The sequence below is a fragment of the Brachyhypopomus gauderio genome, unplaced genomic scaffold (genome assembly GCF_052324685.1).
Source record: "Brachyhypopomus gauderio isolate BG-103 unplaced genomic scaffold, BGAUD_0.2 sc72, whole genome shotgun sequence".
In the NCBI taxonomy this organism is placed as follows: Eukaryota; Metazoa; Chordata; class Actinopteri; order Gymnotiformes; family Hypopomidae; genus Brachyhypopomus; species Brachyhypopomus gauderio.
In genome coordinates, this window is record NW_027506893.1 from 934,448 (window position 1) to 960,152 (window position 25,705).

At 41.2% G+C, this 25,705-nt stretch overlaps 2 protein-coding genes and 1 long non-coding RNA gene across 4 annotated transcripts in view; 1 reads left to right on the forward strand and 2 right to left on the reverse strand.

Moving 5' to 3' along the window:
- The window catches only part of LOC143491221 (uncharacterized), a 29,756-nt gene extending 4,471 nt beyond the window's left edge, over window positions 1–25,285 (forward strand). Inside the window, exons 1-4 of one of the 2 annotated variants that reach the window (XR_013125139.1) lie at window positions 19,153–19,290; window positions 22,684–22,761; window positions 22,838–22,862; window positions 23,750–25,285. This is a non-coding gene — a long non-coding RNA (uncharacterized LOC143491221). Of the gene's footprint in view, window positions 1–19,152; window positions 19,291–22,683; window positions 22,762–22,837; window positions 22,863–23,749 lie in introns of those variants that run through there. The other variant, XR_013125138.1, reaches the window with a different exon arrangement.
- LOC143491220 (protein kinase C beta type-like) lies at window positions 516–6,145 on the reverse strand. The gene is made up of 5 exons (XM_076990040.1): window positions 4,408–6,145; window positions 3,924–3,955; window positions 2,581–2,663; window positions 2,128–2,239; window positions 516–1,792 (listed from the first exon to the last, which is right to left on the reverse strand). Exons 1-5 carry the CDS (start codon window positions 4,551–4,553, stop codon window positions 1,656–1,658), a joined length of 510 nt encoding a protein of 169 aa, XP_076846155.1. The 5' UTR covers window positions 4,554–6,145; the 3' UTR covers window positions 516–1,655.
- tlr2 (toll-like receptor 2) lies at window positions 7,707–11,096 on the reverse strand. Its single transcript, XM_076990071.1, is given in 2 exon segments — window positions 7,707–7,840; window positions 7,843–11,096. Coding segments are annotated over 2 exon segments (2,355 nt in total). The 5' UTR covers window positions 10,064–11,096.
- Window positions 25,286–25,705: the final 420 nt, after the last annotated feature.

The window sequence follows — 25,705 nt, forward strand, 5'->3', positions numbered from 1 at the left end:
CCAATCACACCCTTTTTTAATAGTCAAGGATTGTTTGAAGCTCCTGTAAGTAATATTTTAGGACAGCCTTTTTCCACCTCAGGCACATTGCACTAGTCTACTAACATACTAACTTCAGAGGACACAGAAAAGAGAGTCCATGCGTTTATCACTTCCTGATTGGACTACTGCGACGTCTTACTGTCTGGTTGTACTAACTAGCTCTAGCTCTAGTTAGTTCAAAAAACAGCAGTTCTTACTGCTAGTTATTAGTAGAACTAGAAAGTTTGATCATACTATTCCTATCTTAGCTACAGTACATTGGCTCACAGTTAAATTTCAGATTATAAAATACTTCTAATGACCTACAAAGCACTGAATGGTGTTTCCTCACAGTACCTAAGCAAACTCATAGGGCACTGTGACTCATCACATCGGTTTAGAAGATGGAGGCTCTTGTTAGTACCACAAATAAGGAAATCTACAGAAGGGGGTGGAGCCTCTTCCTAAAACGCTCTCACAATTAAATAAGACTGTTTCAGAATCAGAACTTATTTAATAGTTACATTTGTATATTTTATAGTCATATCTGACATTTTTATTAAATACTTCCCTTCTTAGTTAAAGGTGTAGGTCTGGTGGTTCAAGGGAAGAAGACGTTTTAATTCTTACATCCTTGAAGAAGAAAAAAAAAACTTTCTATACAAAATTACATGTCTATACAATTTAAACATGTACGTTTCTGTGTTCAGGACAATAATGTATGTTATATATTAAAATCATTTTGTAAATTATAAAATTGTAAAACGTCTGCTCACAGACTCACATTACAGAACACTCAAAATCTGGATAAGAAAATTTGCTTACATTTCAGCTACTGTTCATTTAAGACATGTACTGGTATATGCTGGTGTATTTATGTACTGGTGTATTGGTATTTCATCTGCAAAAGCCAAAAATTAAAAGCCAAAATGGAGACTTTTACCTCAAATGGTAAGCAAGGGCACCATTTAACTCCACGTTTAACATGTAAAGATCTGCGAGGTACATAAACGTTCTGATGATGCATAATTTTTGTATGTAAATGTACATTTTAAACAGATCATGGGGCTGAAGGGTTTGGGTTTCATCAGGAAAACGCTTCCGAGCTGAAGCGTTCCTCGTCTGACCTCAGAGCAGCGACTCGGGCGAACGATCTAATCTACGTGGTGGGCTTCCTGTGTCAGCCCCTAACCTTGGCTACTGTTGTTAAGTGCTGCTGTAGAGCAAAGCGCTTAATCCCCGAGTCGTCAGACAGCTTCCCACTACAGCTAAGTGTGTTCTCAACATCCCTCCAGCTCCGGGTGCCTTAGGAAAAAAAGTCTGGAACCGTTCAAGGACGGGAGGCTGTGAGGTTCGACAGGAAGTCGCGAAGTCCCGCGGCACTAGAATGCAGCAGATCAGAGAGATGTGGTGGAACCGTCATCTATGGAGGGCGGGGTCTCAGTGCCGTAGCAACGTGTGATGGGGGCGGGTCCACTGGCTCCGCTTTGGAAGAGAGAGACTACTAATCTGAGCTTTTACTATAAATTCAGAGGTTTGAGGTGAACCATTACTGAGCAAAACACAGTGTGTGTGTGTGTGTGTGTGTGTGTGTGTGTGTGTGTGTGTGTGTGTGTGTGTGTGTGTTATGTGGGTCAACCACTGGTTACTATAAGTGTGCTGTCGTTTATGTCAGCGCCGATATTCAGTTGTCCTCTCCTTTCACTTCGATCCGTCCCACAGAGGCTTGGAACACGGGTCACACACCGCTTATGAATATTCATTGTGCAATCTGCATAAACGCAAACATATATTCAAATCCATAGTATCACACACACACACAATTTCTCTCAGGAATGTACTAGCTGCAGCAATGTGCTACAAAATTATGAAGATATAAATTTGTGCTAAATATCCATCATCCTGAAGTTTAATCCATGAAGTCTGTGGATTTCAGTAAAAGTGAAATATGAGCCACAGTCCTGTACTGGAAATATGAAATCAGCCACTAGAGAGCACTGCATACAGATGCAACTGGGATGTGTGTTTCTGTCTATGTATTTATATGTGTGTGTGTGTGTGTGTGTGTGTGTGTATGTGTGTGTGTGTGTGTGTGTATTCACTCACTGTCACATTTCATCCCTTGGTGTATGAGTCCATAAAGCAGAGATCCACAGTGGTCACAGAATTTCGGTCTGGTGTATGTGTGCACCTTAAACTTGTGTTTACTATGGGTATCCTGTAACACACACACACACACACACACACACACACACACACACACACACACACACACACACACACACACACACGCACGCACACACACACGCACACACACACACATCGTTTGGCCTTCGGGTTTGACAGATTTTGCTGTTCAACTCATTTTTTGAAGCTCAGTGTATTAGTGCACATCCACAAAGGTAAGAACACCAAGTCCAACCTTTTACATCCTGTAAACTCACTCAGTAACTTTATTAACCCCATTAATGAGGCCCATTGTGCCTTTGAACCCACAAGTTCAGGCCAGAGTTGAAGTGCCATTATCAGTCAAAGACTGGAGACAGTAGGGAGACTTACATCTGAATCGGGCCTCTTATCAGCTCCGGGACAGGAGAAAGAGACAAACTCATGGCAGCGTTTGTGTACCACAAAGTTGCAGACTACAGAGAGTGAGAGAGTGAGAGAGAGAGAGAGAGAGAGAGAGAGAGAGAGAGAGAGAGAGAGAGAGCACTCAGTCAGACCACAAACAAATATTCACAGTATTTGCCAAGCTCTGCTCCTCTGTGTAACTGCGCCTGGCTGTCTTCATGAGGCACTGGCACATGTTATGATTGATTGTGCTGGTTGTGCTTTCGCCCGAAGATGTTGGTGCATGAGCATAGTTTATTTTAGCAGACTTCTATGGTTTGACTGATTAAGATGTTGAGTTTCTAAAACTTGAATGAATGATTTTATTTAATATACAGTAGTATTAGCCAATATAAATATTAAATATGACCATTTAAAGAACAAATCATACTAATGGATTAACAGTTAATAAATAAATACAGTTGTTAAGAGAAAATATTTATTCTTTAACATATATACATTTCCTAGATTAAAAATGGTTGTAAAGCTTTCTGTGTGTCTTGTAAAGATAAGAATATTCATGGATGGACAGATAAGCACCACCAATCCACATTTCCTAGATTAAAAATGGTTGTAAAGCTTTCTGTGTGTCTTGTAAAGATAAGAATATTCATGGATGGACAGATAAGCACCACCAATCTACAGAATCTTCATACTTAACAAACCACAAATGTAAAGAAGGTGATAAACCAGAAATCTTATGTTTGCTCTGAGAGTCCTTTAAGTGAACATACAGCAAAACGACCCCATCAAGCGAGGGTCCCTCAGAAAAAATCGGGGGAGGAAAGAGTTTAACGGCATAATACGACCTCACACTGGCTGGGGTTAGGAGGAGGCTGCTGGCTTGATAGACCACCATGAGCTTGGCCGATCAACGCAGGACCAGAACGTGAGAGACTGTTGTTTGAGTGCAGGGTCTGGATCTGATGCGCCTGTCCCTCGGACTGTGAGCCTGGGGGTGAGCACAGCCGTGAAGAGTTGTGTCGGGAGCCCCGCCTTTGACAGGATCCGCTGTGCTCGTGTTTGCTGTTGATGTCGTTCTTGCTGTTGACACACCTTCTTCTCAGCCTGCCTCCTGTTTCGCCTCTCGTTTTCTCTTCATTAAAGTTTGTATTTAAAACTTTGTTGTTGAATAATGTTTTGCCCACCACTGTTGGTATTAGTGTTTTTTTTCACTGTGTCTAATAAATGTTAAATGTTAGCACAACTCTCCCTCCCTGGCACTGTGACAGATACATTATTTGATCATCTATGCGCCGTGTCGTGATTGTGTATCGGACACAAAGTCTTACTTTGGCACTGGTATCCTTGCTTGCCGAAACCCCTGCAAAAGAGGCGAGACGTAGTGTGTGATTTCGTGGACAAACAGGGACAGAAGACACACAAGACGAGACACATTCCTCCACACTGGTCTTTCCACCCGCACACAGGCGCAAGCCATGTTTTTGTCAAGTCTGTGCGTAAGCACAAAGCACAAAGTACACATTCACACTGGCTACAGGTCGTCCTAAACTAGAGATTCAGTGCAGTGAGAGAAGACTGTCCTACAATAAACATGTCCAACATTTAAAATGTTAAGCTCCAGCTCTGTTAGATCTCATTTCAGCGTCGCCCGTTATTTGACCGCAATTTTTTTTTTGTAGTGGTGTAAAGCGCAGGACGAACTACAGAATGGAAGTGTGTCAGTTTCTCCTATATTACGAATGTGTGCAGACACACACACACACACACACACACACACACGCACACACACACAACTCTGTGTGACGGGCTCACCAAATGAAGTCGGTGCAGTGGCTGCAGAATGTTGGCTGCTTGAGGAAGCGAGCCACGAACTTGTGGTCCTTCACCTCGTGGACGTTCTTCTGTCTGGCGAGGCCGCGCGTGTCCTCTGAACTGGTGGGCGCTACTGGGGCAGGCATCTCGGAGGCTGAAGTGTTCAATCTGCACGACGGTTTGATGTAGCTGCTAAAATCTCAGTATTTCGTCTTTCTAACGCACAACCTACGTCTCGATTTGCGCTTGGCTGCCCGGTTGGTGCGCGCACACGTATTCGGCTGCCTCCTCCTCCTCCTCCTCTTCCTCCTCCTCTTTCTCCTCCTCCTCCCTGAACTATGCTCGCAGAAAAAAGTGAAACTACGGGTTGTTTTTCCTCACTATGCCGTTGACTTCAGTTAAACATCCACCTCCCCTTCTCGCTTATCTGGTTGTTCGTCCTCCGGGGCCCCGGGGTGCATTAATTGTCTTTAGGACAGAAACGGAGTAGATCGTACCAAGAAGAAAACACCGTTTATTGAGAAAACATGGCAGTAGTCTACACATATAAACATGAAATGTGCCGTGTCAGAGGGAAGGGCTGTGCGTGCGAAGGTGGATAATCACGTGATATATGGCAATAAACGGCGGATAGTCCGTTATAAGCAGTCCAAAAACAAACACAGAAATGATTTATGCTGTTATCCTGTAACTATATTTGTTATCCTGTCTATGTTATCTAGCATAGCGACTCTCTCTCACAGACTTCAGAAACAACACAAATGTTTTTGCTACCTCAACGTATAAGAACATCTGACCCACTGAAAAAAACTAAATTCATTTAGTCATGAATTAAGTTTTTTGGATTGAGTCAATGAAAAAAAATTCGTGTGATTGATTAATTCAATTTTATTACATTGAGCCAATGCATTATTTTTTTCAGTGTGGTGAAGTTGGTCTGGATTATTCTAGAAGTATGGTATGAAATAAATTTTGCCTACAATGTGAAAAACAAATAGTACAGTAATACAGTAAGACTAAATCTGTGTTTCTTAATGTGCTTGAAATAATTATCAGCACCCTAAGTAAATATGGAACATGTGTTCTTAGAACTATTAATCTAATTTCATTATTATAATTTGAAAATTGCATTATTATTTTAATAGGTATTTTATAGCTGTTTTAGAACAGCTGAACACAAATATGAATTCAAATCAAGCATTTCAATCAACCATTGTCCACCAAAACTGGCATTGCGACGCGGGGGGGCATGACAGACGCATGCAGACTAAACAAACAAAAAAGCCAAACACAGATCCGCAAAACAGTCCAATGGTCAAATCCGCGCAGCTAAAATAAACAAGACGAGATCAGCCCCAGATCAAACAGCACAGATCAGAATCGATAATACACAGGCAAATGTGCAAAGAAGCTAATCCGAGAGAAAAATGTATACGAAAACCTTAAACAACAATGTGAGAAATCGGTACACTGGCAATACATCGCGATGGCTGATAGCGTCCTGAATGTAGGGAGTGTGGTGTAATAGCAGGTGTAGTTCAGTAATCAGAGGACGATGGGTGTGTGGTGTAATAGCAGGTGTAGTTCAGTAATCAGAGGACGATGGGTGTGTGGTGTAATAGCAGGTGTAGTTCAGTAATCAGAGGACGATGGGTGTGTGGTGTAATAGCAGGTGTAGTTCAGTAATCAGAGGACGATGGGTGTGTGGTGTAATAGCAGGTGTAGTTCAGTAATCAGAGGATGATGGGAGTTGGTGTAATAGCAGGTGTAGTTCAGTAATCAGAGGATGATGGGAGTTGGTGTAATAGCAGGTGTAGTTCAGTAATCAGAGGACGATGGGTGTGTGGTGTAATAGCAGGTGTAGTTCAGTAATCAGAGGACGATGGGTGTGTGGTGTAATAGCAGGTGTAGTTCAGTAATCAGAGGACGATGGGTGTGTGGTGTAATAGCAGGTGTAGTTCAGTAATCAGAGGACGATGGGTGTGTGGTGTAATAGCAGGTGTAGTTCAGTAATCAGAGGACGATGGGTGTGTGGTGTAATAGCAGGTGTAGTTCAGTAATCAGAGGATGATGGGAGTTGGTGTAATAGCAGGTGTAGTTCAGTAATCAGAGGACGATGGGTGTGTGGTGTAATAGCAGGTGTAGTTCAGTAATCAGAGGATGATGGGAGTTGGTGTAATAGCAGGTGTAGTTCAGTAATCAGAGGACGATGGGTGTGTGGTGTAATAGCAGGTGTAGTTCAGTAATCAGAGGACGATGGGTGTGTGGTGTAATAGCAGGTGTAGTTCAGTAATCAGAGGACGATGGGTGTGTGGTGTAATAGCAGGTGTAGTTCAGTAATCAGAGGACGATGGGTGTGTGGTGTAATAGCAGGTGTAGTTCAGTAATCAGAGGACGATGGGTGTGTGGTGTAATAGCAGGTGTAGTTCAGTAATCAGAGGACGATGGGTGTGTGGTGTAATAGCAGGTGTAGTTCAGTAATCAGAGGAGGATGGGTGTGTGGTGTAATAGCAGGTGTAGTTCAGTAATCAGAGGACGATGGGTGTGTGGTGTAATAGCAGGTGTAGTTCAGTAATCAGAGGATGATGGGTGTGTGGTGTAATAGCAGGTGTAGTTCAGTAATCAGAGGAGGACGATGGGAGTTGGTGTCGCCGGGAAATCTGGGTGTTGGTGTTCACCAAGCATGACAAGTATATTTGGTAATAGCCTACAACTATAGGCCCATATTTAATCAAGCAAATCTTAATAGTTCTAGTGCGCTCATAGAACAGTCTCACATTAGCCTATTTGAAAACGACACATCCATACAGATCTAGTCATAGTAGAGTTTATTTCTTACAGACAAAATAACAAAGATAACCAAAATACAACCGCACAAGACCACATTCTCTCTCTCTCTCTCCTTCTCTCTCTCTCACACACACACACACACATTTGTAGATTTATATCAGTCAGCTCACTCAGCAAATTCAATTCATATCACAAATCGGTCTTGCAGTTCAATAGTGAGAGAGGACGTATTCAAGTGTTATTATGTGCTTCTGAGTGTTTGTGTGTATAAGAGAAAGACAGAGAGAAAAAAGAGACAGGAAGAAAAGGCAGCATGAAAGAGAGTGATATTATTAGTAATATTAGTAACATTTTTCATTATGATTTTTCATGAGATCAAAGAAACAAAACTGACGGAAAACAGAAATTTGACTGAAAGACTTACGGTCAGAGTGACATTCTAAACATTCAGTAAGTGGAGAAAAGAAAAAAAAAGGCATCAGTACTCCTCCCTCAGTACAGCTCTCAGATTATTCCAGAATTCCTCCCTCCTTTCGTCTTCCTGAGGCCATTCAAGGTACGTCCTGGAGTTCATAATTTTCCGCAGTTTGCAGAAGCGCTTGGGTATCGTCTCCTTGGCGATAGGCTCCAGCAGGATCAGGATAGCTGAATCATTTTGCTCGTCGATGATGCGGAAGTGTGAAAAGTCCAGCTCGTACCGGCACCACTCACTCCTAACAAAGTTCTCTGACAGAATGAACAGCGTGCGATGGCTCTTCTCAATGGACTCGATGATATTGTCCACAATCGAACGGCCAGGCAGGAAGTCTCGTTTGTGTAGACAGAGAGAAAGTGGAGTCTGGGAACTCTCTAGCTCCGGAACAAGGATGTCCTCAACCCACTCAGCATCTCGCTGGCTATATGACACAAAAGCATCATAGCACATGTTTGCCCCTGCCCTGTGTATAGCTGGTTTTCGTTTCGCCTGTACCCATGCTATGGTCATTTGTAGATACCAAATAATATGAAGCTTGTGACAAGATACGGCAGCCAGGACAAGGGCGAGTACAATTAAAGTGCAGAGGGTAGAGATCGCAGGGATCATGTGACATTCAAAGACTGACAAATGGACACTGTTGACAGTTTGACCCCTTAAGGTGAACGGAGAGTCACACATATAGCTATGGTGACCGTCCCTTAGAGTGACTAAGTGGTCAATTTCACTCCTAAAGAATTCGACAAACTCACAGGTGCATATGAAATTATTTTGACCAGCTTCCAAATACTGTAGGTTTTGGAAGCCCGTTACGTCACTCCTGTTGAATATGTTCAAGCTGTTTCTCTGTATGAGCAATATCTCCAGGCTAGGAAACCTTCTCCCTTCAGGGAATCGAACACATTTGTTGTCTGAAAGTTGTAGATACCTGAGATTGGGAAGGTCATGGTGGAAAACTGACAAGTCGTTTTTACTGAGATCAAGAATCGTAAGGCTGAGAGGTAGGCATGGTGTTACCCTTTGAAGCTTTGAGGCAGACAGATTTAGAAATCTTAGACTTGCAGGCCAAGAGCATTTCTGTGGCATCGTAATGAAGTTATTGTGACTGAGGTCCAGAAACGTCAGTCTCTCCAGACGCAACACCAGCTGGGACATGAGCTCCAGAGATTTTAATGAGTTCTGGCTCACGTTCAGTGTGATAAGATTATGCATCACACCTTGACCTTTACATAAACTTTCCTGCACAGTGAGATCTGATAAAAGATTTTGGCTCAAGTCCAAGTACTCTATCTTTTTCAGAAGAGCAGAGGTAGGACATGGGATTACAAAAACGGTGCTGTTGATCACAGACACTTCGGAGGGAAACTTCAGAAGAAACCCTAAATCCAACATGCTTTTAAAACTGAAGAAGCCCTGGATTTGAGCATTACGAATAAGGATCGTGTGCAGACTTTCATAATGTGTCCAGCTAGCATTTGCCCACCAGCCTATACCTGTAAGTTTTATGTTCTCAAGTCCAACATATGACACCGGAGAACCATCCATAATTTCCAAGAAGCAGGTGACTGACTTATCTGTTATAATTATATTATTCATAGTTAATCTTGTGGTGCCCCCTTTTCTGACCTCTTTAAAAGGTTGCAGAGAATAATTTCTAGTCAGGTTAACATCTCTGATAGTAAGTGATGTCTGAGGGTGGGAAATGTCTTGAAGGATCTTTGAGACGAGGGCAGATTCCTTCTCAAACAGATACTGCAGACTTAGCGAAACTCTTCTGATGGGTTGGGCTATCTTGAAGCTGCCTGACTCATAAAATGTCAGGTTTGTAGCAACAAACATCATCTCGTCCAGTTGTGTAAGGTCACTGAAGACATTCTTTTTCACTTCCTTCAGTGAAGGGTTGCCAAATGTTAGTGATACCAGGTTTCCTGCAGCCCGGAAGAGGGGAACGGATCCTATCGTTGTATATAGATTTCCCAAAAGGTTCAGGTGTTTCAGAGATTTAAGATGATGAAACCAGGATGAAGAAATATTTACCAGCTTATTGAACGAGAGATCAAGCATTTCAAGGTTGTGCTGTGAATCAAATGCTTCTGTATGGATGATCCTAAGTTTGTTTTTTTGCAGATTTAACATTTTCAGCTCTGTGTACGTGCTGAAATCATTCTGTTCAACCAACTCAATGTCATTAAATGACAGATCAAGGCCGAGAACATTGGTGGGGACTACAGGGACTCGTGTAAGTTTTTTAGAAGCACAGTTGCAGGAATGATTCTGGTCACATTCATAACAGTTTGGTCTTGGGGAGGTCAAAATGTGAACCCACGTGACATTAAAATAAATAAATATGCACAGCAATGTCTTCATCCTGCCAGAAAGATAACGGTACATTCTGTTTCAGAAATTGTTTCATTATAAATATTTTGTATTGAAACTGGACTCGACTGGACTGAATCAATCTCTCCTCCTACACTCTTTAATTTCTCTTTAATGGGGAAGTTACAGAAGAGGAAAGTCCCTCATACTCATTATCCATTTATGTCCTGCAATTGTGACAAACCACTCATTGACTAAGACAAGCTTAATCAATTTCAGATCACAGGCTGATTTCCCACTGCAACACACTGTAACACGTCAACAATGTTCATCGATTCAAAAAGATGTTGTCTGGAAATTTCATTTATTTAATGTTGTTACCAAGATCTGCAGATCTGCACTAATGGACCACAGCAGTATAGTATTTACTATAATGAATTCAGACAACAAACTGCATACATCAGACAAGTAGTTAATCAAATCAATGTTCATCAGAAATTGAAACATGATTTCCTTGACCATATTCTTATCACTAGCATGCCAAGATCATGTCAATAGTTAAGAAGAATAAGAATAAACTTTTCTTAATCACCTGATAATTTGTTAGCTACTATTTCATCACTTTTATGTAGCACTGTCCCTAATTTCAAAATATAACCTCTTGTAGTCCACCTACACCTATACTGCTCTTATTAATATTATTATTTAAAAAATTATTATTATTATTATTATTGTCCTCATCATCATCATCATCATCATCATCAAAGATTTAAGCCAGTTACCTGATTGCTGATGTTGTTCTTGTAAATAAGCTGCAGTTTGGCAGAAGTTGAAGATATAAGATTACATCACAGGAAATACCCAAAACCAAACAACAACCCGTTCGTCTTCACCTCCATGGACTCTGTGATCAAACTGCCGCATCACATTTGTCTGTACATTGTAGCCTCATTGCTCAGCATCATAAATATCTGTAAATATGGGAAACTTTCAATTTAATTGACAACACATTGTCAGTGAACAATATTTTACATATCTAAAGTTATTCTTTACTGTAAATGAGATTTCCTTGTTTTGAAAGTATGAAAAGTGCTTTTATCTCGGTATGTTTTGCTCCAGTGGTCTAAGCCTCAAATTAGAGGATTTGAAAAAGGGAAGCCAGTCATCTACAAACCTTGGTAGCTGGGTAGTAAAATAAATAGAGATTTCTACAGTTATTCTAATCAACAAGTGGTAATGACTGAACGTTTAAAACACAACACAGTATTTCAAAATTCATTCTGAAAATTCTTTATACCAGCTGAAAGTGTTTTTAGTATCATTATTTGTTTAGAGCTTCAGTCAAACCTCTTTTGTCAGGCACCAAACGCATTTGGACAGACAACTGCTATTTTCATTAAGGAACTCAACGTTGCATAACTTTTGCATATACTCGTATTCAAGGTTTCTGATGCGTAGAACAGATGCGTGATCACTGCCAAGATCATCTTCAAGTTCCCGGGCTAGAGCTTCAATTTAGTGCCTGTTAGCTCTAGTGGGAGGCTAGGACCCACTATTGAGATTCATCTGAATCACTTGGACTTTGTCACACTCATTAAAGATGTTTGTGTAGGTGTACACCAACGAAGTAGGAAGAAAAAAGGAGGAAAAATAGTCAGGTGAACACCTGCTCACTGAGAGCCTATGGAAGAAATCTGAACCAGAGTTAAAGAGTTTTAGTGTTCTTTTGAACATTGAAGCTATGGACTGGCCCGCTCGTTCCCCAGACCTGAATCCGATTGAGCACATCTGGGACATCATGTCTCGCTCCATCCACCAACGTCACGTTGCACCACAGACTGTCCAGGAGTTGGCGGATGCTTTAGTCCAGGTCTGGGAGGAGATCCCTCAGGAGACCATCCGCCACCTCATCAGGAGAATGCCTAGGCGTTGTAGGGAGGTCATACAGGCACGTGGAGGCCACACACAATACTGAGCCTCATTTTGACTAGTTTTAAGGACATTACATCAAAGTTGGATCAGCCTGTAGTGTGTTTTTCCACTTTAATTTTGTGTGTGGCTCCAAATCCAGGCCTCCATTGGTTAATAAATTTGATTTCCATTGATGATTTTTGTGTGATTTTGTTGTCAGCACATTCAACTTTGTACAGAACAAAGTATTCAATGAGAATATTTCATTCATTCAGATCTAGGATGTGTTATTTGAGTGTTCCTTTATTTTTTTGAGCAGTGTGTATATATATTTCCTTAATATAACTCAGTATTCACAGAGGTTTAGCTCATGGTTTACACATGAAGAGTCAGGGAGGCTCAAGTATTTCTGAGTTCCTATGAAGTTCAAACATTCATACAAAAAAATTAACCAGAAGAGAAAGTCCTGCATGAAAAGAGTACGAGATGACATCTTGGTCAGGATTTAGTGATAAATATGCATTTTGGAGTTAACCTGCACTTTGATGAACAATGACACACACAATGTGTCATAGTGTTGACTTCATGACATTTCATATTAGGTTACCTCTCCTGTTTACTGTAAACCACTGGGGATGTTTGCACACACTGGGACTGGACTGTTGATGATCAGGGGAAAAAGGGGAAAAGTTGTTGATTGATGAATCCAGCTGCTGGACCAAAGATTAAAAATGTGGCATAAACAACGAGGTTATGGACCCCTTGTTCATAACTCCAACAGTATAGGGCCCCATTTACCAGAAATAATCATAGTGTTAATATAATTTTAACTGGGAGAAAGAGAGTGTTCAGTGTAATTCTCACTCTACCAGTTAAAGGTAACTTTCATTTTTCAAAACCTTTGGAGCACCAGTCCAGGTTAGTATAAGCTTACTTGGTTCTCTTAAATCAAACAAGCATTACTGCATGTCAACATCATGTCAGCTTAACTCCACAACGCTGTAATGCATTCATCCAGTCTTCATCAACATATTGCCCAAGGGGACGGGGTTTTTCTGGCAATGCTATGTCTAATGGCAAGACAGAGCTGGGAGTGGTTTGATGAACATTCAGGTGAAATTTCTTGTAATTACCTGTCAGTTCCACTGAATATATATTGTCTCCAGACACATACTCAACATATTTTCTCTTATAACACACGTGCAATGCAATACAGACTGTAGCATCAAAGGAAAACATTTGTGCAACGATACAGGCAAAATGCGATACGTTGTAAAAACTAGATTTGAAAAGAGGAAGTCTGTGCCCAGTCAGTGTCTGTGGTCATATAGTTGGCCTACAAACACACACAGACCTGTGTTTCACTGCTTCACTGACACTTTTTCCATGCCAGCACATGACTCAAAACTTCCCTGTCTGTCCAAACATGTGACTGTCCCACAGAACAATTAATCTCTTTTAACTTGATCGTTTTAACTCTATCGATCAACCAATACGTGTGATGCACTGTTTCTTCTTTTATTTCTTTCCCCGATATAAAATGCTCCTTGGACATTTCACAGGCCCGATCATTACACTGAAAATCGTACTTTCAAATTTAAAATAAGTTGCAAACAAAACTCAGCAAATAAGAATGACAATTTACATTATATCACTCTTGAGTGTCACTGTCACGGTACAGGCGTCCACTACTGGTCGCCCCCGTCCACAGCGGCAGTATTTCATGTTGTCTTGTTGTTGCTTTGTGTTCGTCTGTCAGGTGGGTGGGGACTCATAATCCCCCAGCACCTGAGGGTCATTTGTCTGTCTATATATGTCTTGTCTTTGTACCAGTTGACCGCTGGTTATTATGTCCTTAATTCGGATCAGTTCACGGGTTTTCAGTTGGTGCACGTTATCCCTTAAATCCTCTTTTCCCCCTGAAACTGGCGTGATCACTTCCTTTTTAGTTTGCACTCCTCACCCGTCACAGTAACGATTGCATTACCTGTTATAATAATAATAGTAGCATGAAGGTTCAGACACATGTTCACAATGCACTCAAATCACAGCAGATACTGTAGTTACATTCGTGCCATTTGGTACCACACACCAATCAAACACTTCTAGCAAGGAACGATTAACCATCATCCTGGTTGAACACTCAGGCTGTGTTCGAAATAGTCTATTACATACTACTGGCATACTGATCGAGCCCCAAATCAGTATGCCGTACGCAGTATGTGACCAAAATGAAAATTTCCAGTACGCGAAACATACCCGGATGACCTACTACTTCCGAAAAATATTCCAGTACGCAAACAGAGCTATCTTCGTGGTGTACTGCATCCCATCATGCAACACTACGTTCACGTGACCCCGTAGTATGCTTTGCTTTTGTCGCATACTGGAAACTGTACTGCATACTACTACGAGGACCAGTATGCAGTATCCAGTATATACTGAGTCCAGTATGCAGTATCCAGTATATAGTAATCTATTTCGAACACAGCCTCATATTCCATCACTATCTCTACTCGGAGACACACCAGTTATCAATTAGTCGAATGGAAATATTAGATCAATTTATACAGCAATCAAACTATCCTCATAAAATGGAACTGAAAAGAGCTGATATTGCTTTGCTTAGATTTGTCCAACAAACAAATGAACAAACAGACAAATAGATAACATACGTGTTATGATTGATTAATGATATGCAATGATGCTTAGACATTAAAATACAGTATTTACAGTTATTTATTTACAGTTAATTATTAAATTACAGTATTGTAAAATATGGACATATAATGTAGTATGTAATATACACATTTCCATTATGTTCCACATCTTTTTTTATTGAAAATAATTTATTGTTGTTATTGGTACATAGTATATTTCACCATAATTAACGGTATAGGTTCACTATAAAAGTACTGTTACCAGTAATGTTACCAGTATGCTAGAATGCATGCATGCTATAAATTGAACAAATTTTTGTTTATCCAAACAAAAACCCAAATGAGCATAGAATATTTTGCAACACATCCCTGACAGTCACTGTGACGTATGGTCTGTTTGTGTTGTCTGTGTGGGGGTTAGTAGACGAGTAAATGAGTCAACCAAACACAGCTACAGGCGTCATTGTGTGGGGGTTAGTAGACGAGTAAATGAGTCAACCAAACACAGCTACAGGCGTCATTGCGCTAATCTTCACCATATGATTTCCATACAAGGTAGTGAAAGCATGTGGTCTGAAATGATAAGGACTAAGGGCGCCTCCTACAGGTGGGTGGAAAATTACAGGGGGGGGAATGTGTGAAGGTAAATATGCTGGAAATGCTTTAGCAGTTTCTGAAATGAAAAAAATAGGCTTTTAAGATCCAACGCAATACGCTGGCATCTCAGCATACATACAACACAGTTTTTACATGATAGGTTATACACATCACGTTTCTGTAAGGTGAATGGTCCACAACAGTTCAATCTCTATTACTAATGCAAATTTTAGTCTGGTGGTCTGGTGATCTGGTGTCATTATTCATATGCTCTGTAATAAAGATCCTCTATAGTAAATGTGATCTAAAGTAAAGATGCTTTACAGTAAACATGCTCTATAGTAAAGATGCTCTGTAGTAAATATGCTCTGTAGTAAAGATGTTCCATAGTAAATACTATATGTTCTATAGTAAAGATGCTCTATAGTAAAGCTGCTCTGTAGTAAAAATGCTCTGTAGTATAGATGTTCCATAGTAAATACTGTAAGTTCTACAGTAAAGATGCTCTGTAGTAAAGACGCTCTATAGCAAATACTGTATGTTCTGTGCTTTACAGTAAAGATGCTCTATAGTAAATATGCTCTGTAGTAAATATGCTCTGTAGTAAAGATGTTCCAAAGTAAATATTGTATGTTCTATAGTAAAGATGCTTTGTAGTAAAGATGCTCTGTTGTAAAGATGTTCCATAGTAAATACTGTATGTTCTATAGTAAACATGCTCTGTAGTAAAGATGCTCTATAGTAAATATGTTCTATAGTAAACCTGCTCTGGAGTAAAGATGCTCCATAGTAAATATTGTATGTTCTATAGTAAAGATGCTCTTGCACTTGCGGTTTGCTCCTCTTTATTAAGTATTACCAAGTGTCAGGAACAACACCTGACATCTAACAAGCATCACCTGTTCATCCCTACCACACCCAGTTTCCCAGCGTACTTCTACGTGGGTGCTACTGTTTTCACAACACTCGACCTGAGAAGTGCTTATTACTTAATTTGCATACGTGAGGGTGACGAGTGGAAGATGGCATTCGTGACAGCCAGAGCCGGAGTGGCTAATCGGGAGATTCGGGAGGATTCCCGATGGGCCGGCTCATGTCAATCTCTAGTTTGGGCCGATTGGGAGGGAAAAATAATGTTGGGCCGGATTTGGGCACGAAACTCCCGGGCTGAAAAAAGGGCTCACTCAGGCCCTGGTGACAGCCCATGGCCACTATGAGTACCTGGTTATGCTGTATGGTTTATCGAATAGTCTGTCCATGTTTCAGGCTTTTATGGATGAGATCTTCCGAGACATGATTGATCAGTTTGGTTTAGTCTATATCGATGACATCCTGATTTATTCCCCGTTTGTCACGAATCACATTCAGCACGTCGCCGCAGTTTTACAGCGTTTGAGGGAGAATAATCTGTTTGTGAAAGCTGAGAAATGCGAGTTCCACGTCTCCACGATCTCCTTCCTCGGCTGCACCCTGTCCCCGGGTCATATTAGCATGGATAGTGGAAAAGTGGAAGCCGTGACGAGCTGGCCTGTACCCCGTTCAGTGAAGGAACTACAACATTTCTTAGGATTTGCAAACTTTTGCCGTAGGTTCATTAGGGGGTTCGGTTCAGTGACGGCTCCTCTTACCAACCTCCAGAAAGGGGGGGAAAATGCCACTTCAGTTGGACCTCCAAGGAGGAGCAAGCATTTAACACCTTAAAGACTGCGTTTACCAGTGCCCCCATATTACACCTTCCAGATCCCAAGCTCCCTTTCATAGTAGAGGTTGATGCGTCTGAAGTAGGCATAGGTGCTGTACTCTCTCAAAGACAGACAAAGAAAGTTTCCCTGTGCTTATTACTCAAGGAAGCTCAGGGCAGCGGAGATCACGAACTCGTAGCCATGAAATTCACGCTGGAACAATGGCGTCACTGGCAAGAGGGCGTGGAGCAGCCCTTCATCGTATACACCAATCACAAGAACCTGGAGTATATAAAATCTGCCAGTTGATTAAATCCACGGCAGGCAAGGTGGGCGTTATTCTTGTCTCATTTCCGGTTTTCAGTATGTTTACCGACCTGGTTCCAGGAATACCAAGGCGGATGCTTTATCGCGGATCTACGAGAAAGTGTCTAGTAAGGGAATACCCAAACGTATCTTGAAAGACTCTTGCTTCCTAGATCTTATCCCATGGGATGTACAAGATGACCTTGAGCAAGCTCTATGTAACGATACAGGTCTTGAGGACTGTCCCGAAGGTAAAACAATACATCCCTGTGTCTATAAGGAGGCGTATCCATCAACTCGCCCATGACACAGCAGGGACAGGTCATCCTGGCATTATACGTACTAACCATCTCATTTCACAGAAGTACTGGTGGCCGTTATGAGAGGAGGTAATCCGCGATTACATGCTTGCATGCGAAGTGTGTGCTCGATCCCGCACATCGTGAACACTTCCTACGGGTAAGCTTTTCCCTTTACCTGTAACTCCATTGTCCACTCCTCGACTAAACTCACTTTCAATGTGTGTATGATTATCAGCCCCCGTTCTTCCCGTGGGTTAGACCCCTTCTGATGTCCCTGCCATGGACGACTGGCTGAAGCATAGTGCCCCTACCTGGGAGCCCCTCCCAGCCGTCGGATGAATGCTGATCGCCATCGTCTCCCAGCTTTAATATATCATCCGGGCCAATGTGTGTGGCTTTCTACCAAGAACCTCAATCTGTGCTCACCCTGCTGCAAGCTCAGCCCTCGATACATCGGACCGTTCAAAGTTATCAAAAGAGTTAATGCTGTAACCTATAGACTCCTATTGCCCCCATAGTACCGTATCAATCCTACTTTTCATGTCTCTCTCATTAAACCCGTCCATTTTAGTACCATGTCAGGCCCCTCTGTGCAGAACCATCCCCCAGAGCCACTGGACATCGTGTGGGAGTTACTGGAGTCCCGACGCCGATGTGGTGGTCTCCAATACCTCTTCGATTGGGATGGCTTTGGGCTAGAGGAGAGAGCCTGGGTAGCGGCAGGAGACGTCCTCTGTTCCTCTCTCATAGCGGACTTCCACGATGCGCATCCACATTTCCCAGCTCCCCGTGGGCGTGGCTGACCACCCTCGCATCGTGGAGCGTCAAGAGACGCTCCACTGAGGGGGAGTACTGTCAGGAATAACACCTGACATCTAACAAATATCACCTGTTCTCCCTACCACGCCCAGTTTCCCAGCAGTACTTATACACCTGCGCTTCACTTCCTCGTTGCGAGGTATTGCCAACTGTGTTGTGTACCGAGCGTTATCCCTGCCTGTTGCTCCTCCTGTGTACTGACCTCTGCTTGTTCTCTAGACCAGGGGTTCTCAACTGGTCTCAGCCCGGGACCCACTTTTTCTCATTGTCATTAAGTCGCGACCCATTAAAGAAAAAAAAGTTGTAGGTTGCCATACACTTTATGTAATACAACTTGTTTGGTGGTCTTATGAAGGACCTTTTAAAAGCTATTGAAATTATTTTTAAAAACAGAGTATGTAGTGTTCTGGGGCCTTCACGACCGCCCCTTGCGTCCGTGTTAAGGTAATTTGTAGACGGTGCCTTAGACGTTGCAGTGGTGAAAGTTGCACATTTAAAATAACATGTTGTCTGCTATTTAAAATACGTCTATTCCTGACGTAAACAAAGTTGTAGATGTTTGTCTTAGTTGCCAGAAATAAGAATTTTCATATTCTGGCACTTTTGCTAATACTGTCAAAGTTATTGAAGAAAGAATTAAGAATATGTGAACGTGAAACAAACTTTACTAGTATGCATACGAGTAACTTTTGATCCCATTAAAATTACCTTAAAACTATGTATAGGTATAAAGATGTGTGTCCTCTTTGGGTCCGACACAGAAATACGGTCTCTGGTCCGACAGAGATGTAGACTGTGAAAAAATGCGATATTTTTCGCTTGGCCATTTTCAACGCTTAGCGATTAGCGCTCCGCTGCTTTGCGAGTCACGCTGGTGATCAGATTCCCGCATTTGTTGATGGGGAGTGAAATAATTGTATTACTCACAAATTTAAATTTATGGTCGCGATTGCGACGATTTTAGTCGCAATCTGGAGCCCTGGCATGTCTGACGGGTGCCTCTCTGTCTTTTTTCAGGATAAAAGGTGAGTACAAAATTAGAAGAGTAGCATATTAATTTTTTTACAAACTGTCCGCGACCCACCCAGAACGTGTCCACGACCCACTTTTGGGTCGCGACCCACCAGTTGAGAATCACTGCTCTAGACCACGTCTCCTGCTTAGCCCTCTTGTACCTCGCGGATTCTGCCATTACATTACGACCTCAGACCGGATTGACTACTCCGATATAGCTACACGAGCTAACCCTTGTTCTTCCAACACCAGCTCGTACATTGCTGTTGTACCGATCTTTCGTAATAAAAGTATTGTGCTTCTACACAAGGATCCCTCTACGCTTCCTTATTTCGTTACACCAATTTAACATATTCCTTAGTTACCAGTGCTGGATTATTTATATTATTGTTTGTGCATTATTAATGATATCAATATAAACTTTTTAAGCAAAAAAATTGAATTGATTAGGTGGTCTCTCAATGCATTTTCCCATGAGGAGTCATGGTGCGGGAGAACCCACATGTCTGGACGGTACGTTCTCATCTGGATACGTGATTGGCACATGGGGGACATGGCGTAGTTTGTGTCTTGCGCCTCTCTCCCTGGAAGATGTGTGAGGATGTGTTCTTATTTGGAATTGATCACAGGGCGTTGCCCTTGTGTATCGCGAAATTAAAAGAGTGGGGTCAGTTATCGAACGCCCATGGAAATTGCCCAACATGATTGATGCGATACGATGGGTAAAGCTGTCAGAATGCAGACTGTGACTGTTAGTAAAAGCTTGGATGGGTCTCCCTGCTCCACGTGAAGTTATATCTGTTGGGAGACTGATGGCTGACTTAAGAGGAGTTTCATGTACTCAAAGATGGGCTCCTTGCTAAATTCTGCATTCTCGTTTATCTACATTGGCACCCAAACAAAATTCTCCCAGAAGGTTATTGTCTTGGTTATCTGCTCCTTCCCCCACACAGAGACTGTCAGAGATGGCTCTTGCCTTCTACCGTGAAAATTGTGTGCCAAGTCTCTGGTTCCCCCTCCCCTGTCTACTGTAGATGAACTCTTAGAAAGTAAGTCACTTGGAATGCCAATGAACTGGAAGAAATGACTAGGAAAATATGGTATGTTGTGTTAACATGCCAATAATGTCTTATCTTAAATCTACATAACATTTTAAAGGACATTTAAAAATATGCATCTTTCTGTGACGGGCAGGGAGTGCGAACGAAAAAGGAAGCGATCACGCCACGTCTCAGGGAAAAAGGAGGATTTAATGATAACGTGCACAACTAAAGACCCATGACATGATCCAAATTAAGGATACAATAACCAGCAGTCAACGGGTACAAAGACAAGACATATATAGACAGACATCAGGTGAAGGGGATCATAGGCCCCACCCACCAGAGGGATGCGTACAACATAATAATAACAGGAAAACTGCCGCTGTGGATGGCACTTTTGTGCATATATTATTGCCTATAAGGAAAGTAATATAAGCATTGCATTATTAAAACAGGAAGGATATGTGATTAAATTATGGAAGGATTTATGATGTATAGGCTCCAGGCAATGTTGCTTATAAATGTAAATAAGGAAGTTGATTTGCATAATTTCTTTATTATGCCTTCAGGCACCCTAGTTTTGGAGAATGGTGTGTTTACGTGTTTCTATGGGGTGTTTCTATGGTTGCGTTCCTGAGGGCAGTGTTTGGGAACTACCTTTGTACTTAGTACTTAGATATGAGTGTTTGTTAATGATATTAGTGTTTGCTAGTGATATGAGTGTTTGCTAATGATATTAGTGTTTGCTAGTGATATGAGTGTTTGCTAATAATTACTGTTACTACTACTTCTTCTTCTTCTTCTTCTCCTTTCTCTGTTTTTGACCTCTAATTGGCACCGCAAATTTACCAACAAGGGACCAACGGCCTAGCAAGACCACAGCAACCACGTAGCAACCACTTTGGATTCCATAGCAATTACATTGCAACCCCATTGCAACCTCTTGGTAACACTCTAGCAACCATCTGGGACTCCATAGCAACCTCATAGAAAGACCACATCAACCACCTAGCAACTGACTTAAGCTGCATAATCATTCTACATTTTTTCCACAGGAAATGCATAACTTTGGTTAATGTAATGTTGTGGAATGCTGCGTAGAATTGGCTTTACATTTGAATGTGGAATATTTTATATTTTATACGGGCAGCACACACTTTAAGGGCTTTAAGGTGAACTGCAGTGATTTGTCCCGCAGTCTTTAAAACAGAGATGTGTGTTTGTCCTGTTACAGCACGCTGAGGAAGTCTTGATGTGCAAAACAGAAACACCTCTGTACTGCATAACACAAAGCTCTCCCTGCGCTTACACCCAGTTAAACCTGCCAAAGGACTTGGGGTAACTAGCTCATGGGGTAACTAGCTCGTGGGGTAACTAGCTCGTGAGCTAATCCATGTGAGCAGGACTAACATTGTGCAGTATAGGACCAACCTAGGACAACATCATGCTACAGCGTAATTTGGTGTTACTTGGCAAACACTTTGCAGATCCTTGTACAATGTAAAAAATGAGATGAAAGAAGCATCAATTATTCATCTTGCTTTAAGTAACTGGATGGAATAAGTGTTGATAACGGTGATTATGGTTTTACAAGGGATCTTGACTACTGGAAACCTGATGGCCATTCTGACGTTTTCATTGGCTAACGTGCTGTCATGTCACGCTGCCTCCTGGCTCTGCAGCTGTAGATGTCATTTGCCATATCAGCCCCTGCCCCCAAAGGTGGAGACCCCACCATCTGTCTCCACCAATCAGCTACCACTACCTAGTTCTTCATGTTCGGATACCTGAATGTTTCCTCTTGTTGTGACCTTTTCCATACACCATTATGCTTACACTACTATTCATATAGCCCTGTGGAATAGGCAGGCTTGGCCCTAAGAATATGAAAAGAGGAAAAAATATATATGTATATGTATATTTATACACAACATGATAAATATGTAACATATATCTATACACAACAATATATCTATCCTCAATATGACTTTCTCATAGTACATTACATGCCTACATACCTGAACTAATCACCAGCGATCATTTAATGTAACCTGGGTATAAATCATAATCAGCTATGCCACTTTGACATTCTTAGGCATTACTGGTGTGCAGTCATTCAAGAGATGACAACATGCCCTTTCAATTGTTACACAGGTGGTACAGAAGATTTTTTGAAAAATATTTATTTATTTGTTGTTTTGACAGAGCTTGTTCAATTCTGAGCATGGTAAAATATTTGCTGACAAAAGTTGAACTTCAAGCTGTCTCACACCGTGTGGTCCTTCTATAGTCTGAAGCTACGAAATATAGCTGAAAAAATCTAGACATTTATTTATATGTTTGTTAACTGTTTGTTTGCAGGAGGAGGCTCTGTGTGCATTGCTGAGTGTGGGATGTAGTCCTGCTACAGTACACAGGTGTCAAGATGGACACCACTAGGTAAACAAGGTTTTCCTGCCCTAATGCACCATATCTGATCCTCGATGTGATTTTCTGTCTCTTTGTGACTCTGCAGGTGCTGCGATGCCAAGACATCACAGGTGTGTCAGAACGAGTGTTACGCAAGAGTCCATTGTCAAAAATAGCCTGGCTTGCTGAAGCCTTGCAGTGGTAGACAAGGCTAAAATAAGGCTGCGAAATCCAGGTCAGATACAACGGCAAACAGGTATATTCAAGGTCAGGAAGGTACAGCAAAAACAGGCCAGTCATACAGAGAATGTTAGAAATCACTTTTCAGGAAAAAACAAGTAGGAAGAGTGGTCATGGAACGGATGAAAACTGTAAGTAGAATAGGTGTTTAAGGAAAGTATAAAGGAGGAGGTGATGAGTTGTTTTTGAGATGCTAACACACAAACAAATAAAAAATAGTATTCAGATGAAAAATGTTTCATGACATAACTCGTGGTTGATGGTAATGATATTTCCTACAATAAAAACAGGTCCCACAAAACGAGTCTCACAAGTCCCACCAAACGAGTCCCACTGCCATATGAGATGGGTGGCACTTTTAAAATAGGCCTCATTTCTATTTTTACACAGTTTTACAAATTACACATACATTTTTTTTACATAGCTTACTTCTATTTTGATATTAGATGTGTATTTCTTGTATTTATCTCTGCACTGCACATTATCTTCTAATGTTGTATTTGGCATTCTTAACGAGGGGGCAAAGAAAGAATTTAATTGTACTTGGAAACTTGTTATCCCTATTGTGCACATGACGATAAAGTCTTGACATCTCAAATCTTGCTGTAATAGAAACATAACAACCCACCGTGTCTGACAGTTCTGTGTGTGAGTGTGTGTGTCTTTCTGTGTGTGTGTTTCTTTTCTGGAATGTTCTAGAAAGAGTTAAGTTGGATGTGTGGCTCATTGTTTTGGTTCCAAGTGAACTCTCACCCTCTCCCTCTCTCTCTCTCCACAGGGCTACCGCAGCTGCCTGTAGAAGTCATAAGAAATGTCAGGCAACGTACATCTTAAACTCATCCTTTAAAAAGCCACTGTATGTTTGATAAGTAAATTGTAGTCAATTATTAAGGATTTCTTATGTAGTAGCGAGAGTAGTTTTTGTGGCGATGACACACATGGCAACATTGTCCTACATTTACATTAATCGTCATAGAAACATGTGTCTGTTTTCATGCTGATCACAAGAGATTTGCAGGTGTCACAGCAGTTACATAAGAGCCATTAGATCTAAAATGTGATTGGTACACTGACAGAATTCTAAACCGAATCAGATTCTACATCTCATACCACAGCAAAACAACGTTAAGAATCGAGGTCCATGGAGTATTCATGTTGCACCAGCAGAGGGCGGTGCAGTTTACCATTTCAAGAACAACAGTTCTTTGCTCGCTTTAGTTTGAACAAGCAGGTTTGAAAAAAGCACTTGATATGACAATACATAGGCTATAAAAAAGTAAATGTAATTGAACCTCTAAGTGAGCCATACAAAAGCAGAACCCAAGGGGAAAAACTATTAAAACATATGAAAACATATTATATAATGAAAATCATTAATGGCATGCAATTCAGTATATTGAGCTATTTAAATAAGACTGGACCATGGTTAAAAATGAAATGTTTCAGTTTCAACATTAGCATTAGACAAAGACGGCGAACGAATACCGCATTGTTCTGTACACTCGTATGGGGTGAGTGACTAAGTTGTGATGCAGATTCACAGGTGGCTACTGTGGCTTTCGGTGTTGAACTCGTCGCAGTACAGATTTACCCCGAGTTTGGCGACCTCAGGCCGACACGTCTGAAAATGACTGCGGCAAATTTCGCGACCAATGTCAACAAAACGGCGCAGCATGTTAGCAACTGGGCAGATTTTGTCATCTGTAACGTCTCCTTTTTTTCTTCCTGGTTTCATGATACTTTGTAAATGATACATCATTTTGAAAGTGAAGCTAGGCAACTTTACATTGATGAGATTCCATCATTACAAAGGAATGTGGAAGTGTAGAAACTTCTTTTTTCCTAGTAAATGGTAAAAGATAATGAAACGCGTTTAAAACTATCCAGTTATTTCTCACACTTATAAAACACGGTGAGTTCCTAGAGTTCCTAAAGTTGTTAATGTCGTCTACCAAACATAAAAAAAGGTTGGAGTTGTGAACAGGGATGACACTGTAGGCTCTGTGTCCGATGGTAGCGCACAGAACCACAAACAACTCTCGTTTCTCCGTTTGTTTTGTTCACTAAAGGGAGAAGCCAGCCCTGTGACCACAGACCGTAGACTCTGCAACAAAGCCACGTCGCCTCAGGGCTCGGGTCTGACCTAAACCAATCAAAACACACTTTCGTTTTTTGGCCAGGCTCATAATTAGACGTTATTACACACATTTTGCTTGCCAAATAGTCACAGCGTCAAATTGTAGTGGAGCACAATCTACACTAGATTTTCACTAGATCTCTAATTCACACGGATCAGCGGGTCTACTGATGACTGACTTTTATGACGAGGTTGTTTTTTTTTAACACCATGTGCTCAAAAGTAAAAGTATATAGAGTTTACCTTTGTATATCTTTGAAAATAAAAGGTAGAACATTTTGCTTAAATAATAAAGCGAATCAGTTTCTTCATTACACAAGGTTGAAAACAAGTTTGCCAGATGATAGTGTATATGTTGCTGAAAACAAAGGAAACCTGAACAGGGTGTGTGTCTGTATTCTCATATTCACCCAGAATGTGATGTTCTTGGCGTTCTTCTGCTGGTTGTTGTATACCCACAGTGTTGCACAGTGTAATGATAGTAAGAGAATAGGTTATTATTCATCAATTATATCATTAATTCATAGCACTTGAAACATACTCACATTTGACATCAAAGTAAAAAAAGACACCTGACTTTTTGCTTTTAAAAGATTT

Excerpts from the sequence above, each read along its gene's own strand:
- LOC143491220 (XM_076990040.1), bottom strand. The coding sequence starts at position 4,553 with ATGCCTGCCCCAGTAGCGCCCACCAGTTCAGAGGACACGCGCGGCCTC. Across the intron at positions 3,956-4,407 it reads CACTGCACCGACTTCATTTG|GGGTTTCGGCAAGCAAGGAT; the intron begins GTGAGCCCGTCA and ends CCTCTTTTGCAG. Across the intron at positions 1,793-2,127 it reads CCAAGGGATGAAATGTGACA|ATTGCACAATGAATATTCAT; the intron begins GTGAGTGAATAC and ends GCGTTTATGCAG.